Here is a 20,192-nt window from a genome sequence, read left to right on the forward strand (position 1 = left end):
CCCTTGACCATCATCTGCCCAGTCTGAAACCCGTTTCTTGGTCAACCTTTAATTCATTTGGGGAAGGCATGGGGGAGATTTACAGAGCAAAATGTCTGAGGATTTCCCAAAATGGGAATTTTAACTGTATGCAACATGCATGTGTTTGGATTTGATGATTGGTTTAATCAGAAAGCAACACTAATGCATTATTAAAATTTTTGTTATTTTATTTCAGTAAAATGCTCTTATTCTATTATTTTTATTTTCATGTGCATGTGTGGTGTGTATATGTATGTGTATGTATGTTTGCATGTATATAGAAACATCTGTGTGCATGTGTGCATGTAGAGAGGCCTGCGGTTGGTGCCATGGATCATCTTTGATTGCTCTTCCACCTTATTCACCGAGGCAGGGTCTCTCAATCAAACTCAGAGCTTACCAATATCTCCCTAGATAAGTGGTCCTGGGGATTCCTTGCCTCTGCATTCCCAGGCTGGAACTACAAGTGGGCTTCCATGTCCATATGATGTTTTATGTGGGTTTTAGGGAGCTAGACTCAGGTCTTTATTCTAGCCTTGCAAACATTTTAATCACTGAGCTATCTCCCCAAACCTATTAGGGGTGTGTGTGTGTGTGTGTGTGTGTGTGTGTGTGTGTGTGTGTGTGTGTGTGTACATATCTGTGTATTTTTGGATACAATGTTCCTCAAGAGCCAGGAACTTGCCAATAGGCTAGGCTAGCTGACCCATAAGCCCTAGGTATCCACATCCTGCCTCCCCAGCACAGTGATCATGAGCATGTGTTACCACCCTTGGTTTTTATGTTTTAGAGATTTCATTTTAAATTATGTGTGTGTATGTGCACGTGAGTGTAGTGCCTGTAGAGGCCTCAAAAGGGCCTCAAAAGGATTCCGTAGAGCTGGAATTAGAGGTGGTTGCGAGCCTCCTGATGTGGATGATCTTCACTGTTGAGCCATCCTCCCAGGTTCTACCTGGCATTGGGTGATTGAACTGAGGTCCTCATAGTTGTAAGGTGAGCATTTTACTGACTTGTTGGTCAGTTTGCTTTCTCTCCCTTTCTCCTCCATTAATGTTGGGGTTTGCTGGTTTACTATGTTGGACACCATGGATTCCTTCTTCCTGTCTCGCTTACCTCTTTCTCTCATGAAATTTATTATTTTCTGTACCCTTGTGACTGAGAGCATCTTTCTTCCCCTATGTGCATGATATTAATTTTGTCATCTTCTGTGAGGCTTGCTTGGTGATCATGACCAGCCTCAGTTTGTGTTTATCTTAAAATATCCTTACTTCCTTGTCAACTTCATGGCAAAACTCTCCTGGATATAGCAGCATTAGTTGAGTTAATTGATTTCAAGTCTTGAAATACATCATCCCACACTTTTCTGCCTTTTGGGTTGATGAGAGAGCTTACAATATTCTGATATATGTGCCTTTATAAATGAGCTGGTGTCTTTCCCTATGGCTAAAAGACTATTAAAAACAGTCTTTCTTTGTTTTGTGTTTTTGATATCTTGACTGTATTATGTCATGCAGAGTTCTACTCTGATTATGTCTATTTGGAGTTCAAGATAACTCTTGTGTTTGGATGTCTAGGTCTTTCACTCGACTTGGGAAACTTTTTGCTCTAAGTTGATTTTATAGATTATCTAGACCTGTTATGCATTTGACAACATTCTTGCCATCTGGTGGGGTCTCAGATTTTGTCTTTTAATCACCGTTCTGCTTTCACTCTCGTTGCTGTGATAAGTTACCCTGGCAAAGGAAACCTAGGGGAGAAATGGTTTATTTAGCTAACACTTCCACATCAACATCTACCACAACTGGAGCGTCAAGTCAGAATTCACACCCCATTTTCTCAAACTCACAATTTCTTACATTGTTGGTTGTGAGCATAGCCATCTTTCCAGCCCTCATGATTTCTTCAATGCTATGAATGTTTACATAATTTCTTTGAGATTTCCCCAGTTTTATTAGCATAAATAAAGCTTTTTGTGTGACATTTAGCATAAATGTGTTAGTTGCATAAATAAAGCTTTTGGTGTGACATTTCCTTATAGGCATGAACTGTTTTGTGGTCCTGAAGATATCCATCCTCTCTGTTACTTTTTATTACCCCCTCCCATCTTCTCCTTCCACATCTCTAATAATCCCCATTTTACTTTTATGTCCTTTCCCCACTCCAAATACATATATAATAGAAAATATATGTTTCTGGTGTTTGTGAGACTGGTTTATTTCTTCTAACTTTTTCAATTATTGGTCCAATGGTGTCAAATACATTGGCACTGTGACAAGTCAGAATGGCTAGCATCTTTCAAAGTTGTAAATGTCAACTTTGTGCCCCAAATGAAGTTGTCATTTAATACAGTTTCATATTTCCCAAATAGGATTGGATTGTGACCTTCATTTGTTCTTGTGTTTATGTATTTAATTTACATTTAGACAAAACCAATACCTTAAAGACAAAGGAGGGGACTTACTATTGCAGCAAGCCTACCAGTTGTTTATAATTGGTGGATACACATTTAAAAATATCCAAATCCCTGTGTAGATGCGGAATGGGTGTCACAAGGTCCCACCCCTGGCTGAGGAACTGTTTAAGCCATTGATGGCTGCTGGGAGAGGGAGTCAGTATTTCCCCATAGGGTGCAGTCATTGAGAGGCAGCCCATGTTCCAGGGCATGGCTCTATCAACCAGGCATATACTGGTCATACTAACTAGGTTCAGTGAGTTTTAAAATACAGCATATGAATTAAGTGGGGGGTGGGGGTGGGGGAGTGGTGGTATGGAGAAGGAAGGAATTGAAGGAGATGGAAGTGGATTTTATCAAAATATATTCACATACGGAATTCTTGAACAGTAAAAATAAAAATATAGAGAAGAACTATAAAGAATAAAGAAGAAAACCCGAGAAGTAAAAGAGAGGTCCTAGCCTGGTGGTGTAGACCTGTTATCCTAGCTACCCAAGAGGCTGAGTCAGGAGGATTGAGGCGATGCTACATAAAAGAAGAAAGACTCTTGGTTTTGGTTACTCAAGCGTGGGCCTGATATGCTCAGAAGGGTTTCTCTCTCTTGTGTTCTAATCTAATATTTGTTTAATCTAAAAGAAGCCTAGTATAAAAGACAACTTTGTAATCTAAGAAGCAGTGTGAATATCCAGAGGGCCTGATCCAGTTGGGGGCTCCTCAGCTATTGGTTCATAGTTCATGTGTTTCCATTCGTTTGGCTATTTGTCCCTGTGCTTTTTCCAATCTTGATCTCAACAATTCTCGCTCATACAAACCCTCCTCTTTCTCGCCAAATGGACTCCTCCACCTGGGGCCTGGCCGTGGATCTCTGCATCCACTTCCCTCAGTCTTTGGATGAGATTTCTAGCATGACAATTAGGGTGTTTGGCCATCCTGTCACCAGAGTTGGTCAGTTTGGGCTTTCTCTCAACCATTGCCAGTAGTCTATTGTGGAGTGTCTGAGACAGTTGATTAGCTTGAACTGTTTGGGAGATATCCAGGCAGTGGGACCAGGACCTATCCTCAGTGCATGAGCTGGCCGTTTGGAACCTGGGGCTTATGCAGGGACACTTTGCTCAGCCTGGGAGGAGGGGACTGGACCTGCCTGGACTGAATCTACCAGGTTGAACTCAATCCCCAGGGGAGTCTTTGCCCTGGAGGAGATAGGAATGGGGGTAGGCTGGGGGGAGATAGGGGGGGCGCAGGAGGGGGAGAACAAGGGAATCTGTGGCTGATATGTAAAATTAAATTAAATTACAAAATAAAAAAATTATAAAAAATGAAGTAGTGTGAATAAAGGTCATACTCTGTATATACCAAACAGCACAGGAAATACAATAACAAAAAAGAATGAGGAACTGTTGTCTTAATTTACAGGAGTCTCATAAGGTAGAAAATTATGTTCCTGGCCATACTTACTCAGAACAGCACACAAAGCCATAATCACATATCATCATTCTGTACCCACATGAGGTTTCCAACATATTTTGTGTGTGGGTCATTGATTTCAACACCTCGATGATTCCAGCACATAGTCTTAGACCTGGTCACCACATCTCCCTTCCTCCGACCCCCCCCCACATTCACACACTTCTTGAGTCAAGGCATAAATGTGTCACACAGGTGAAATAGGAAATGTGGTAAAACTGAGGTTGTGCATTCAGCTGAGCTTGAAGGCATGACTTACATTGTATGTCCAAAGTATAATATGATTGATTGTAAGCTTATCCTAGAGGTCAGCTAATTTTGAACAGGCTGAGTATATAGGATGTCAGAAGAATTAGTACATAGCTCTGAAGATCTCAAAGCACATAATTGATTATAAATTGGATGAGAGTTTGATGTGTAAAGGCAAACTGTAAATAGCATTTCTTAAAAAAGAATTCTTACAGAGGATCACAAGTTTGATGTTAGACTGGGCCACAAAGTGAGTTCAAGTCTATCCTGGACAACTCTATGAAAACTGTTAAAATGAAAAGAGGGCTGGGGATGCAACTCAGTTGTAGAAAACTCATTGACCATGCGTGAGAGCATCAGTTCAGCCTCCAGTATCACAAAAGGAGGAACACAAAAAGGATGTTAAAAAGATGTAAAATTATAATTATAAACAATGGTCTCGGTTTGCTTTCTACAGCTGTGGTAAAACACCATGACAGAAGCAACTTGGGGAGGAAAAGATTTATTTGGCTTATAGGTTACAGTCTGTCATCAGGAGAAGCCGAGGTAGGAAATCAAGGCAGGAACATGGATGCAGGAACACGGATGCAGGAACTGAAGCAGAGGCCATGGAAGAGTGGTGTGTACTAGCTTTCTCAGTTTGCATTTTATAAAACCCAGAACCACCTGCCCAAGGTGGCACCACCCACAGTGATCTGTGGCCCCCCACATCAATCATTAATCAAGAAAATGTCCCACAGATTTGCCTACAGAACAATCTGATTGAGACATTTTCTCAATGGACATCTCCTCTTCCCAGATAACCCTAGCTTGTGTCTAGTTGACTGCTCCCTTCCCAAAAAACACAACCAAGAAAAAAACAACAACTAACTAAGGGAAGGGGAAAATGATGTAGTTATATTATAATCTCACAAATAAAAGAAAAATATATTTAAAAAAACTAACCCTCATACTAACCAGTAGAGAAGAAATAGCATCAGATCCACCTAGGACCACACCGTGTGATAACTCTGTGTACTATGGATTTTTTTTGTCTTGAAAGAAAGGAAGACAAGGCTGATTCTGGTCCATGTTTTCAAATAGAGTATTCTATTATGGCAGGAGAGCATGCAATAGGAGCAGCTCCATGGGAGTGACAGTGGCAGAGAGCTAGATGGGAACCCAAAGTGAGCATCACCTTCAAAGAGTAGCCTCCAGTGACCTACATATATCACATCTCCCCACACAGCGCCCTCTGCTGGGGAGTAAGTATTCAAACACATGTGCCTGTGATGGACACTTTAGACTCGAGCCTTACGTTCTGCAGATGGATCCAGGCTTCTAATGGCTTTTCCTTTTTGCAAGATGCATCCCCACCTGCAGTTCCCAGTGTTTACCCACAGCCACTATTTGCTCCATCTCTGTGCAGCCAATTCCTGAAAGTCTTCCTTGTGTGATACCCTGCGGCTGTTCCAATCTTCAGCTAGTATCACCAAGAGAACCACAAGGACCAGCCCTGCCATACCCATCCGGATTGAATTCTCCATCATGGAATTTTGCTTGCTGGAGTCTAGAGACATAAGGGGAAAAAATGGGTAATTATTGGCCATGATCCATTCTATCTCAGTTCTATATCCCTGAAGTAGGGACTCTTTGCCCTATACATTGCCAAAACCTGGTCCTAGCCCTTTTTAATGAGCTCACACTTCTAGGGTGTGTGAGATAGAGGAAGACCAAGGGTGAGAAATTGTGGTTCCAGGGAAAGGAGGAGTTGTGCTTTATTTTCTCACCTCATTTGGTCAATACCTCCCTGCGTCAGGAGCTCTGAATTTTTTCCTTCATACTTTCCTCACCCTACATGACAATTTATGTTCCTCTCAAATGTGGCAAAATAGACACACCATCACTGCAAGATTTAAGATAAGTTTATCTAAAACATATCTCTACTTAAAAATGACCATTGTGATGATGATGGAGCCAATTGCCTTGTGCATGCTAGGCAAGTGCTCTGTCGCTCAATTTCATTCCAACTTCTCATTTCCAATTATTGTATGACATTTGTAGACAATGATGCTCAAGTGAGCTACTTTTTTAAAAATTTTTCATAGGTTAGTTGGTCTTTATCTTTATAAACCTGTTTCCCCCACCCCATGGCTGTAATGTAATATATGAGCTGACAATGTTCAGAAAAATTGAATGTTCAATAATATTCTCCTGTTAAACGAGGGTTTCTCTAGCATGCATAAGTTTGTGAGATTCTATCTCAGAAAAACAAATAGATTCCATGACCTAGTCAATTATATGAAATGTGATTTTTTTCCTTTTATCATTATCATGAACATGCATTTTAAGATTTAGTTTGGTTGAGTTCATTATTTCTTTTCTTTAGAGCAAGCACGTCCTGTATCTTGTTTTAGAAGCCATTTCCTATGTCAGGGTCAAGGTAATTCTCTTCTGTGGTCTCCCACAGGATATACTTGGCAGTTAAGCCTCTAATCCATCAGCAATGTGTTCTTATTTAATTGAACTTTTTAAATTGGACTCTAATTCTTCTGCAGGGAAATCCAGGTGTCTCTCTGCCACTCATTGGAAAGACCCATCTAGCTTTACAACCTTGTGACACATGGTTACCACACTGCAGAGCTCACAGCATCGCTGGGGTGATGATACTTTTCTCAAAAGATGGGCAGGAGAAGCAGAATGTGGTCAACCCACTCAGCTACCAGCAACTAGTTTCCTCTACCAGAAATCTCACCTTTTTTTTTGCTCCTTCAAGTGCAGTTTTATATGTCAACAACAAAATAGATGAGTCTTATCATTCAATCTTTATAGTCAGTCACTCCCAGTGGATTCTCAAAGTGAATTTAAAGATTACTAGCTACTAAAATAAGTGACCCTGAATGTGATTCTCTCCTTTATCAATAGACTGAGAGAAGTGGTGCAGTGGTTAAAAGCATTTGCTGCACTTGCCGAGGTCCTGGGTTCAGTTTCCAGCACCTACACTGGATGGTTCAGAATCACCTGTAAATTCAGCTCCAGGGAATCAATCACCCTCTTCTGGCCCCTGCCAGCATTGTGCATACACACACACACACACACACACACACACACACACACACACACACAGAGAGAGAGAGAGAGAGAGAGAGAGAGAGAGAGAGAGAGAGAGAGAGAGAGAGGAGGGATCTTTGAAAACAGATCACAGGTTTCTGAAGGGTATCCTTCAGAAAACATGTGAAAGATTCGTGTGGAGCAAGTGAGAAGCCTCTTTCTCCTCATGCTCCTCTCGGGAGAGTGAGCCTTTACTGCCATGTGCCTCTTTCTCAGAACACCTCTTCACACTCCCACCTACAGGCAGCACTGGTGGAAAACAAAGAGCCGGGCTGTGATGCATCTACCTGTGACAATGATCTCCAGGGCATTACTGGGGGCTGACCACACATGGGGGCTGCTGCTGTGCCAACCGTAGCACCTGTAGTTCCCAGAGAAGCCAGCGTCCACAGGACCAAGACTGAAGTTGCCCTGATACTCTTCAGGTGGGTGCCATGGCGTTGAAGTGTGTCCCTCCTTGGCCAGTGAAAATCTGCTGAACAGGGTGTGTGCTGAACTGCACTGGAAAGAAATGTTCTCTCCTGGTATCAGTGCAAGGCTTTGATCTGTGGAGAGGACAGGTTTGTCGTATAAGCCTGAAAGAGAAGACATTGAGCTGTTAGCAAAATTTTGTTCTTTAAAGCATTATTTTCAGGGGCTGGGGGGCAGTGGGTTTGCAGTTAAAAGCACTGGCTGCTCTATCAGAGTCACAACAGCTTGTAACTTCAGTTCTAGGGATTTGATGCCCTCTTCTGGCTTCCAAGTGCACTGCATTCACATGGTCCACTGGCAGGCATAAAATCCATATACAGAAAATAAAAAAAAAAAATCAGTTGATGGTGCTGGAGAGAGGGATCAGCAGTTAAGAACATTGGCTGCTCTTTCAGAGGTCCTGAGTTCAATTCCCAGACCCCACATGGTGGACTCACAGCCATCTATAACTGCAGTTCCATGGGATCCGATGCACTCTTCTGATGTGCAGATATACATTCAGACAACACACTCATATACAGAAATAAATAAATCTTTTAACAAGAAAACAATTCAGTTGAGGAAATTGACTAAAAGATGTTCTCCTTTTGCTATTTTAAAAAATTATTTGCAGCCAGGCATTATGGTTTGTGGATGTAACCTCAGCACTGGCGGGGGTGGGGGTGAGGTAGGAAAGTCATGAGTGAAGAAAGGTTCGTGTGGGATACTGAGTGAGACTCTGTCTCACAAGTAGAAATTTTATGGAATTAACTCCATGTCTATCTGGGGCATGCGATGTACAACAGGGTTGTTTCCAACCATGAAGACAAAAATGGATATAACTGGAGATTATTATATTTAGTCAGACTCAGAAAAATCATGTTTTCTCTCAATTGTGGATCATAGACTTTTATATAGATACATAAATTAATGCATGACTATATGACGTGAAAAGAGAAGCAGTACTAAACACACACACACACACACACACACACACACACACACACACACCTGACAAGAACAAAAGCAAACTTATTATTTGTTATGGGGATGGAATCCAGGGCTTCATGTATAAGAGGCAAACACCACACTACTTTTCATTATTGACTTTTCCCCCTAATTTTTAAAGATTAAAAAAATTAAATATCTTTTATTGATTCTTTGAGGAATTGACATCGTGCGCTGCAATCCCACTCATTTCCCTGTCCTTCCATAAGTGCTGTTCCCCCTTGCAGCTCCCCAAAAGAAAAACATTAATTAACAAACAACCCCCCCAAACACCTCACTCCTTTGTCTTTCCCACCTCTCCAACACCTCTTGGCTCATCTTAGTGGCACTGGGAGCTGCGGTGTGTCACACAGTAGACCCTTTTGTCCCAATGGCTTTACTTGCAGTTGTCCATGGTAATAAGTTGTTGGTCTGGTTCAAGGCCTCTCTGGCTTTTGGTACACCATCAATACTGGCCCCCCACAAAACTCCTTTTAAGTATCCCACTGTTGTCCGGGGTCATGGAGATGCTGCAGCTCTGGTTCCATAGGACCGTCCCTTCATGTGCTCCATAGATGGGGTAGATGTTGGGGTAGGCCAACTCAAAGCACTGGATGAGATACCTGTGTAGTAGCTGAGCTGGTCATTCCTATCCTCTGCTGGGACTACACCCCTCTGGCAAGGAGCAGAGCTAGCTCTCCTGTGTTCCCCACCATCGGGGTTAGCTATCCTGTGCCCACGGTGAGGGAGGGTTGTGGCCAGATCTCCTAGGGCCAAGGCTGTCAGGGCCAGCTCTCCCATGTGGGGTGGGGCCAAGTCTCCTGCTGCAGCAGCAGGGGGGCAGGGCCAGTGAAGGGTGGGGCCAGCTCAGCATGTCTCTTGGATTTCGACATGCGTGATTTGCATTCTCTCCTCCCCCAGGTGGTAACGTGGGCCACAGACATCAACACAGACCCCAGCTGCAGTAGGACCATGGACCCAGACATGGCCCTTGGCAGTAGCTCAGGCTCAGATGTCACTCCGGTTCTGGGGCAGGACAGGCCACACAGATCAGTATGGCCCTGACAGCAGCATGGCCACAAATGGCCGCTCAGACCCCTGGCAGCTGTAGTCTTTGATGCTAACAGGAGCTGCAGACATCCACACAGACCCTGGCTGAGGCAGGCCACAGATGCAGACATGGCGCTCTGTAGCAGTTCGGGCCTGGACGTCACCATGGCTCTGGGTGGCAGCACAGGCCAAGATCAGTATGATCTGGGGGCAGCATGGCACTCAGACACCAACACGGTCTCAGGTGGTGACCCAGATGCTTGGCATCTGCACGGCCTTCAGTGGTAACAGGAGCCATGGACATCCACACAGATCCTGGCTGCTGTAGGGTCACAGACCCAGACATGGTTCTTGGTAGAAGCCTGGTTGAATATCACCATGGCCCTGGGTGGCAGTTCAGGCCACCCACATCAGCCTCTTCCTCACTGCCTTTGCTTCCTCAGTTCTGCCTCTTTCTCAGCACATGATCGGCTCTGCTTTTCTTTCTCTCCCGTTTCTCCACCATAGAGTTGCCTTGAGGTGCTGGGAGGGCCTGTGGGTGAATACCACCCACCCAGGCTGGCTTGTGGGTCGATTTTTTTATTTATTTAAATTTTGAGACAGGGTCTTGAAATGTAACTCAGATTCGCTTTGACCTTATGATCCTTCTGTCTCACCTTGAGTGCTGGGGTTACTGATGTACACCAGTACACACCCAATTTTTCATCCCTTCTTGTCCCCTGTCCTTCTCTCCCCTCCTCTCCCTTCCCCTCCCCTCCCATTTCCACTCTCTCTCTCTCCTCTCGTCATCTTCTCCTCACCCCTTCCCTTCCTCTGCCCCTTCTCTGTTTCTGTCAAAAGGCTCTCATGTAGCCGGGGGCTGACCTCAAATTAACTACGGAGCAATGGATGACCTAGAACATCTGCTTCTCCTGCCTCCACCTCTGGGATTATTGGGTTACTAGTGTGCATCATCACATCTGGCTTATTTTTAAAACTAAAAAGGTTTTGTGCATTTATCATGTACACTATGATGTTGTGTATCTATCATGCAAGCCATGATGTTTGATACATGTATACATTTTGTAATGGCTAATTAGAGTGAATAGCACATATATCACCTGACACAGTTATGTTTTTTTTTTTTTGTGGTAAAGAACAGTTGAAATACAACATGCATAGCCTCTGGTTTTCTTGTAATGACCCATGACCCAGTGTAGTCATGAGAAAGGAGAAAAGTATCAGTCAATTTCTAAGAATGGAAAGTCCCAGAAAATACTTACCCGTGCTCTTCAAAACTGTCAAGGCTATCAAAAGCAAGAGAGAGAACTAAATACAATGTGAGATCTTGGATGGGGTCCTGCAGTAGATAAAGGCCATTAGATAGCAACTAAGGAACTCTGAATATACTTGAGATACCAGCTAAGAGAGTGATCAATATTTATTCATTCATTCTTGATCTTCTCAGTCTTCAACATCTTCTTAGTTTTTCTGAACCTAAAGCTATCCTTAAAATATGTGAGGTGGGGAGGATCTGGGAAGAATTGCGGGAGGGAAAAGAATATGATAAAAATGTATTGTATGAAAACAATTTAAATAAAAATTAAAAAAGTATGAACATCATCGAATGCAGAGACTCACAGCTGCCCAAGATATAGAGAAAAAAGATGGCTGTGGTCCCAAACATAAACAAGACATTTATACATTCCCTGTCTAATATGTAGGGAACACTGTCCAAAGGTGAATGGGAAGTATTTAAGAGTCAGAGGACAGGGTGCGAGCTAGTAAATGTCATTCTCTAGACTTGACAGACCCATCACAATTATTAACATACAACCGTAATTACCTGCATTCAGTCCACACAAGAGCAACCCTGTCAACAGTAGGTCAAGGAAGCAGGGGACTTGGGGAATGAAGGAGTAATCAGGGGCTCCTGCCCTTTATGACGGGATTACTGGCTCTTGACAGACTCTGGGGGAGGGGGAATCTTTGCCTTTAGTTGTGTACCTACTGAGGAGCCTGCCAGGCTCCAGACGTTTATCTACAAACCCCTACTAATAGGAATGGCCCTGGTTAATCTCAGTGGGTCACAAAACAAAAATGAATAGAAGTGGGGGCGAGAGTGGTTAGTGTGCACTGCGTACACTGTGTGAAGTTACCTACTAACAATTGTAATGAACAAAAATAAAGACAAAAACCAAAGTCTGCTCATTAAGACAAAACCATCCAAAGGCCAGGTTCCCAAGATGTCTCCTTACCTGTCACCACCACCTCCAGGGGTTTGCTCCACTCTGACCAGTGGTACTTCTTCTTATACTGACACTGATAACCTCCTGCCATGGTTGTATTCATGTGGTTGATGATGAATTCAGCCTTCTTCTGAAATCCTAATTTCTTCTCGATGACTGTGTGTGTGGAGTTTTTCATCAGGGACAACTGATACAGAAAGGCTTCGGGTATTCCCTGGCAGAGAATCCTCACAGAACCATTCCAGGGAACCACAGGACTTGTGGCAGCAGATATGGTAGGAATGGGAAGTTCTGAAAGGAAACAGAGCCTAGGCTCAGATGGCTTGCAGAAGCTATTTTATTTCATCTGTGTTGGGGGCCATGAGTTAAACTGCAAAGGACCTATAACCATTTCAATTTGAAATAGTATTGTGTCTGGAGATAAATCTCAGTTGCTAAAGTGCTTGACTTGCAAGCTCTGTGTTTCAATTAATTTCTTTTTCTTTTATATGTATTGGCGTGTTGCCCGTGTGTGTGTCTGTGTAAGGTGTCAGATCTTGGAGTTACAGACAGTTGTGAGCTGCCACGTGGGTGCTGGGAGTTGAACCGGGGTCCTTTGGAAGAGCAGCCAGCACTCTTAACTGTTGAGGCATCTCTCTAGCCCCCTTGATTTGCAAGAATGAGCACCTAACTTTGCCTCTCCAGACCTCACACCAACAACCAGAAGTGGTGAGGTGCACTTATAAACCCATTGTGGAGGCAGAGGCAAGAAAATTCCAGGGCTTTTGGGCCAGTCAGGCTAGCTTAATCAGTGAGCCCCAGGCCAGTGAGAGATTCTGCGTCAAAGAACAGCAGTGAATGCAGAGACTCATGGTTGCCTGTGATGCTGATAATTTGTGAAGGCGAGTGTACAGCCCTAAATGGGAGACTTAAACCACCTCCTCTAAGTCTCAGGGAACATAATTGGAAAGTGTGTGGAAAGTAGGTAAGAGGTGGAAGATAGGGAGACGAGCTGTCAAATGTCATCCTTTGGGGATGACATAGCCAATGCAAACATATTTCACAGCAGCAGCAGCAGCTGCTGGCAAAGAGTCTGCAGAATACGGCTTGTCAATAACTAATGATAGATGGGAGAAGAGCCCACCTGACCTCACCCCTCTTTGCTGAATTATTAATTACTAATGGATTCTGAGGAAGGGGTAGGCATTATCTTGAGTTATGTACCCATTAGTGAGTCCTTCAGGCTCCAGTGGATGCCTGTAAACCCATGGTTACTCAGGAGGCCCTGGTTAAACTCATTGGGACACACACACACACACACACACACACACACACACACACACACGTTATGTATGTATCTGATAGAAGAATGAAGAGTTCTGAGGGCCAGGGCCAGGTGACCTGGAACCAGAATGGACAGATCCTGGTGCTGAGTCCAGGACCTCACAGGGAGCCAGAACGTGTTAGTTATCTTCCTGGCTTTACTGTTGATTGCCTTGAGTAAGCGATTTTTGCATCTTTAAGACTTTATTCTCAGTTTTTAATCATTGTATGGAATAGGCAATGGGGCACTCAAAGCCCTCAGATTCTCTTCGTCGTGGGTGTCTGCTCTGTGGGTGCAACTGAGTTGGTGGAATGCTTCCCATCACACAGGAAGTCCTGGGTGTGACCTTTGGTATCACAAAACCAAACCAAAACTAAAATGTAAGTAGTATGTGTTCACTTTCATATGTGGATGTTTAGAAAGGTGATTTTAAAATGCTTTTTCATTTCCACATGTGCACTTAAAATACACTTTGGTCATTTTCACCACCCCCATCTCTCTCTCTGATCTTCCTGCTCTGTTGCCAAACTCACCCTTGTCAAAAAGCCCTTTTGATGTCTACTTTTTTCCCTTCACCATGTGGGTTTTTTTTCCTTTTTAATTATTTTTTCATTTATTTTACATACTGACCACAGTTTCCCCTCCCTCCTCTCCTCCCATTCTCTCCCCACCTCCTATCCACTCCCTCCCCATTCACTCCTCCTCCATCATCTCCATTCAGAAAAGGCCAGGCCTCCCATGGGGATGCACAAAACATGGCACATCAAGCTGAGGCAAGATCAAGCCCTATGCCAAGGCTGGGTGACGTAATCCAGCATGGGGAACAGGTGCCCCTAAACCTGCTAAGCACCAACTGATAAACACCTTCAGTAATATTGTAGGATACAAGATTAACTAAAAAATCAGTAGTCCTTCTACATACAAATGGTAAATGGGATAAGAAAAAAAATCAGAGAAACAACACCCTTCACAATAGCCACAAGTAACAGAAAATATCTTGGGGGTAACTAACTAAACAAGTGAAAGACCTATATGACAAGAACTTTAAGTCTTTGAAGAAAGAAATTGAAGAAGATATCAGAAAATGAGAAGATCTCCCACACTCATGGATAGGTAGGATTAACATATTAATAATGGCAATCTTATCAAAAGCAATCTACAGATTCAACACAATTTTAATCAAAACCCCAACACAATTCTTCACAGACCTTGAAAGAACAATACTCAACTTCATATGGAAAAACAAATAATCCAGGATAGCTAAAACAATCTTGTACAATAAAGAAACTTCCAGAGGTATCATCCCTCACTTCAAGCTGTACTATTGAGTTATAGTTACAAAACCAGCTTGGTATTGGCATAAAAACTGACATGGGGATCAATGGAATAGAACTGAAGACCCTGACATTAATCCACACACCTATGAACACCTGATTTTTTGACAAAGAAGCCAAAACTGTACAATAGAAAAAAACATAGCATCTTCAACAAATGGTGCTGGTGTAACTGGAAGTCCACATGTAGAAGAATGCAAATAGATCCATACGTATTACCCTTTGCAAAATTCAAGTCCAAGTGGATAAAAGACCTCAACAGTTAACAAATCCAGTTACACTGAACCTGATAGAAGAGGAAGTGGGAAGTAGCTCGAATGTGTTGGTACAGGAGGCAACTTTTTGAATATAACACCAGTAGCACAGACACTGAGATAGACAACTAACAAATGGGACGTCCTGAAACTGAAAAGCTTCTGTAAGGAAAAGGACACTGTCAATAAGACAAAATGGTAGCTTACAGAATGGGAAAAGATCTTCACCAACCTCACATCTGTCAGGGGCGATCTCCAAAATATACAAAGAAATCAAGGAATCAAGGAATGAGACATAAAAAACCAAATAATCTAATTAAAAATGGGTACAGATCTAAACAGAATTCTCAACAGAAGAATCTCAAATGATTGGAAGACACTTAAGAACTGTTCAACATCCTCACTCAGGATGATATTTTCTAGTTCCCTTCATTTGCCTGTAAATTTCATGATTTTTTCACATCCAAGCAATACTCCACTGTGTATATGTACCACATTTTCTTTATCCATTCTTCAGTTGAAGGGAATTTAGGTTGTTTCCATGTTATTGCTATTATGAATAAAGCTGCTATGAACACAGTTGAGCAAGTGTCCTTGTGATATGATTGAGCATCCTTTGGGTATATGCCCAAGATAGCTCTCAAGAGTGCTATCTTGGGCATATACCCAAAGACTTTGAGGTAGATCAATTCCCAATTTTCTGAGAAACCACCATACTGATTTGCAAAGTGGCCGTGTGGGGGTCTTGCCCCACTGGGAACTTAGGTCACCCCTGAAGAGGTGGCCTGGAACTGAGGAAAGGTAAGTGCACCACTCACCCATTTCCTAGCCTTCCTCTTAGCCAGAGACAATCAGATGCAGTGGGGAGTCAAGTCAAGCAAGAACTTGTTTATTGTTAGGCAGTTAGTCTCTTTTATAGAAAAAAAACCTCAGAACCCTAGGAGGAAGTGGAAGGAACCAACCAATTGTTTTAAAGTTTACCCTATACTCATTTTTTTGTTTAGGAGTTGTTTATGCACTGACATTATCTCCTGATCTTTGTATCTTATCTCTGCATAAACAGCTTGGGCTAACTTCCTCTCAGCACCATCTCTGTAGCTCATGTATGTCCCACGGTGGCTGTATCAGTCTGCATTCCCACCAGCAGTGGAGGAGAGTTCCCCTTGCTCCACATCCTCTCCAACATAAGCTGTCTTCAGTGTTTTTGACCTTAGCCATTCTTACAGCACAGTCACTAGGGAAATGCAAATCAAAACAACTCTGAGATACCATCTTATACCTTTCAGAATGACTAAGATAAAGAAACAGTAATGACAGCTTATGTTAGAGAGGATGTAGAGTAAGGAGAACACTCCTCCACTGCTGGTGGGAGTGAAAACTTTTACAGCCATTTTGGAAATCAATATGGCGGTTTCTCAGAAAATTGGAAATCAATCTACCTCCAGGCCCAGCTTTACCAATCTTGAGCATATACCCACAGGATGCTCAGTCATACATACAACAAGGACACTTGTTCAAATGTGTCCAGAGCAGCATTATTTGTAATACCCAGAACTTGAAAACAACCTAGATTCCCCTTAACCAAAAATGGATAAAGTAATTTGGTACATTGATACAATGGAATATTACTCAGATGTAAAAAACAATGACCTCATGAAACTTGCAGGCAAATAGAGGAATTAGAAAAATTATTCTGAGTGAGGTAATCCAGACTCAAAAAGACAAACATGGTATGTACCCACTCATAAGTGGATATTAGGAGTAAAGTAAAGGATAACCAGCCTACAATCCACAGCCACAGAGAGGCTAGATAATAAAGAGGGCCCCAAAAGGGATGCACGGATTTTCCTGAGAAGGGGAAATAGAACAGATCTCCTGGGTAAACTGGGCTTGGGGTTGGGGGTCAGGTGGGGGGATGGGCACATGAGGGATTGGGTTGGGTGGGCTGGGCATGGGAGGTAGTTGGGGGCAGGATGGAGTGAGAGAGTAATGAAAGAGAAGCTTAATAGAGGGGACATTTGGGGTTAGGGAGAAACCTGGTGATGTCTTCTTTTGACCCACCAGTTTTCATCAGAGTTTATTGGATGTGTATGGGATGCTATTTAATGGCATGTAGGCTACACTACTGAAGAAAATGGCAATCCCTTCCCCAGAACCCATTAACTGCCCATAGACCCCCCCAATGAGGTTTGTGACTACCTCCATGATTTCATATAGTTAAAACAGTTGAGTAATTTCATATCTGAACCTAACACTCAATCAGTCATTTATAAGACACTGAAAGAGTACTTAACATATACCTGACATCACATTTTGCCCTATAGATACAAGATTAAATAAACAATAATTGATGATGACAATAAATTTGACCTGAATATAGAATAATTGTCACTAGAGGCTGGGAAGTACGAGGGAGTGGGGACAGGCACAGGCTGAAAAATCGGCAGTTCAATAAATGTTAGTTCTCTAGATAACTACAGTTTTCAATAACCTATTTTGTGAATAAACAGGAGAGAGGAATTTGAAAAGCCCTAAATATGATATACTAAGGTAAAAGGCAAGGGCAGATATTCAAGGTTGTCCTCTGACCTCCAGATGCATGCTGTGACATTTTCATATATATGGAGATATAAATATTAATTAATCTGGTTTGGTTAGCACATGTGGTCTGAATACACTGAGTATTTCATCACATTGTACTCTGTAAATTTGTGCAGTTGAGATCCCAAGTGCACACGTGTGGCTCTGTGATCAACAGTGTCAAGTTGTAGAAAAGGAGATCAGGCGACTGGTGTGGAAGTTCAGACAGGGAAGTGGAGGGACTGTGTGGGAGGTGTGCCTAGGTGGGATGGAGCACTGTAGAGAGAAGGGGCATTACAGGAAAGGCTGAGGGTTGATAAAGGCACAAAGTGAAAGATAAACTCAATGAAGGTAAGCATGGGTGAAGAGGGGAAGAGACAGACACTCTGGAGGAGCAGATACAAGCCAGGAAAAGGAAGGTGGGAGGCAACTTAGAGCACTGCACCTAAGACAGCTCTGAGGAACTATCAGAGGGAGATACCTAGAACTGTGTCTTAAGCATACAAATAACTCAGTCTTTGGAAGGATTCTGGAGAGAGAAGACATGGTAGGTGAGGGGTTCACATGTACTAGGAGACCAAAACAGGAGTCAGAGTGACAAAATATGCAGAATTTAACCTGATTACTGCTTCCTTCAGTTTAAGTCAATGCTTCCCTCAGTACTACTTAGGGTTCAACATTGTGGTAGAGTACATGGCTGTACAATAGAGCTAGAGTAGACCGACTTCCTCTAAACAGGTGAAGTAAACAAACCTTGGTTTTGGAGAAAAAAGGAATCAACACTCAGGAGGATGTTAGATAAAACCAACTCTTATGCTTCCTCTTATGACTATTCAGTAGAACACAGGTCTTTGTTAGACACGCAGCTAGCAGAGGACAAGGCTGTATCTACAGAAGGGCCTGGGGTCCCCTTAATTAGATAACACAGTGATGGAAACAGAAAACAATAGAATGGGAGTAGAAGGGGAGTTTACTTGGGCTTCAGACTATCTTTCCAACATTCTACTCCACAGCTGTCATGAGTAGCATTTAAGGTGTTGTGATGGACAGGACTTAGAGGGCACTTACCTTCTTGTGCCCAAATTGTCTGGCCCAGGAAGACTGCTGGAAGAGAACCATTGATAAAAATTTAACCTTCCAATATCCAAACTCTGGTACAAGTCTCCCTGCATAATGAGTTATGGAGTAAATCTGTATGTATGTAAGTATGTATGTATGTGTATATGTGTCTGTCTATCTATCTATTCATTTATCTACAACCTATTATTTATGTAGCTATTATCTATAGTAATTTCAGTTATCTCTCTATAATCTATTATCTATCTATTATGTATGTATGTATGTATGCAAAAATGTATGTGTTGATCATCTCTACCTACCCATATAGGAATTATTTATTAATTGATAATCTTTTATCAATTATGTGCAATCTATCAATCAATCTGCCAGTCAGTTTCAATCACTGATTTATCACCTCTATAGATAATCTAGTTTTGTCTGTGTTGTATCATTTCTTCTGTCTAGCTCTAGCTTTCAAATGTATGTCTGTATATCCACAAGAATATTTTTTCCAAAAACAAACACACCTTGAGGATCACCCTTACATTTTCAGTCTCTCTGTCTCTACCCTGCAGTCATCAAAAAACCCAGACAGTATGAAATGTATTGAATAGAGGCAAGCAAGCCCCACAAGATTCTAACAGAGACCCAGTTACTACCACCTCAGCAGAATGATAAGGAGATTAAACTATCCTTGGCTGCTACTAAAATCAGCTAGCTTTTGTGTTAAGAGAGGTTCTAGCTTTTGTGGAAGCTCTGTCTTTCTTGTTAACCCAGTTTCATTTCAGGACTCACCGAGACACAGGAAGGTGGTGTCCTGTGGAGCCATGATGTTGATATGTCCTCAACTTCCTGTCTGTGTGCATTAATAGACAACAGATACTTTTGAGACTGTAGGACTCACAGGATGTGTGAGGTCTGAGTTCCTGACCACAGGATTTCTACATCTTTTGCTCCATAGGCAAATGGAACAGTTCCTTTTTGAAAAGTTCTCAGCTGCTCTTGGGTGGACTTTAGAAGAGACCAAGAATCCTGTTTATATTTCAGACATGAAAGGAGGGTTTTCCTCAATGCGATGTTGATTGGTGCTCAAATTCCTGTGTCTTTTTGCACCTGAAATTTCTTTTTAATTTTTGCTGGCAGTCTTTATTATGCATCCCAGTGTATCTCATAACTCACTTATGAAACACAGCCTGAACTCAAAATGAGTTCCTTCTCCTTCACCTTGCCAAATGAGGGAATACAAGTGTGCACAACCATATTTGTTTTTAACCATTTTTATTCCAATTTTTAAGGGAGTAAAGGTTTATTTGACCAACAGTTCCATCATTATGCGTGAGTTACAGAGAAAATCACTTGGACAGGTCACATTGCATCCATAGTTAGAACAGAGATAAAGGAATGCATGCTTATGCTCAGCTTGCTTTATTCACTCTTAGGCAGTCCAGAATTTCCTGCTGAGGAAATTGTGGCATTCCCTAAATATTGGGAAGATCTCTTCACAATAAATAGGAAAAATTTCCCCAGACATGCCCATACACCAACTCTCTGATTTAGACAAACTCTCTGCCACACTCTATTTTGAAGTGATTCTAGATTGTGGCAGGATGACATTTAAAACTAAAAATCACAATAGCAATAGTGCCAAGATAACACTACCTTTTACAATT

At 42.3% G+C, this 20,192-nt stretch overlaps 1 protein-coding gene across 1 annotated transcript; it reads right to left on the reverse strand.

Annotated features, from left to right (window-relative positions):
• Nucleotides 1-4,937: 4,937 nt before the first annotated feature.
• Nucleotides 4,938-19,397, reverse strand: LOC114687926 (immunoglobulin alpha Fc receptor). Its single transcript, XM_037202164.1, has 5 exons — nucleotides 19,318-19,397; nucleotides 18,532-18,567; nucleotides 12,002-12,283; nucleotides 7,565-7,852; nucleotides 4,938-5,736 (listed from the first exon to the last, which is right to left on the reverse strand). The coding sequence occupies exons 1-5, from the start codon at nucleotides 19,349-19,351 to the stop codon at nucleotides 5,573-5,575; spliced, it is 804 nt and encodes a 267-aa protein (XP_037058059.1). The 5' UTR covers nucleotides 19,352-19,397; the 3' UTR covers nucleotides 4,938-5,572.
• Nucleotides 19,398-20,192: the final 795 nt, after the last annotated feature.

Source organism: Peromyscus leucopus, chromosome 1, assembly GCF_004664715.2.
Source record: "Peromyscus leucopus breed LL Stock chromosome 1, UCI_PerLeu_2.1, whole genome shotgun sequence".
Lineage (NCBI taxonomy): Eukaryota > Metazoa > Chordata > Mammalia > Rodentia > Cricetidae > Peromyscus > Peromyscus leucopus.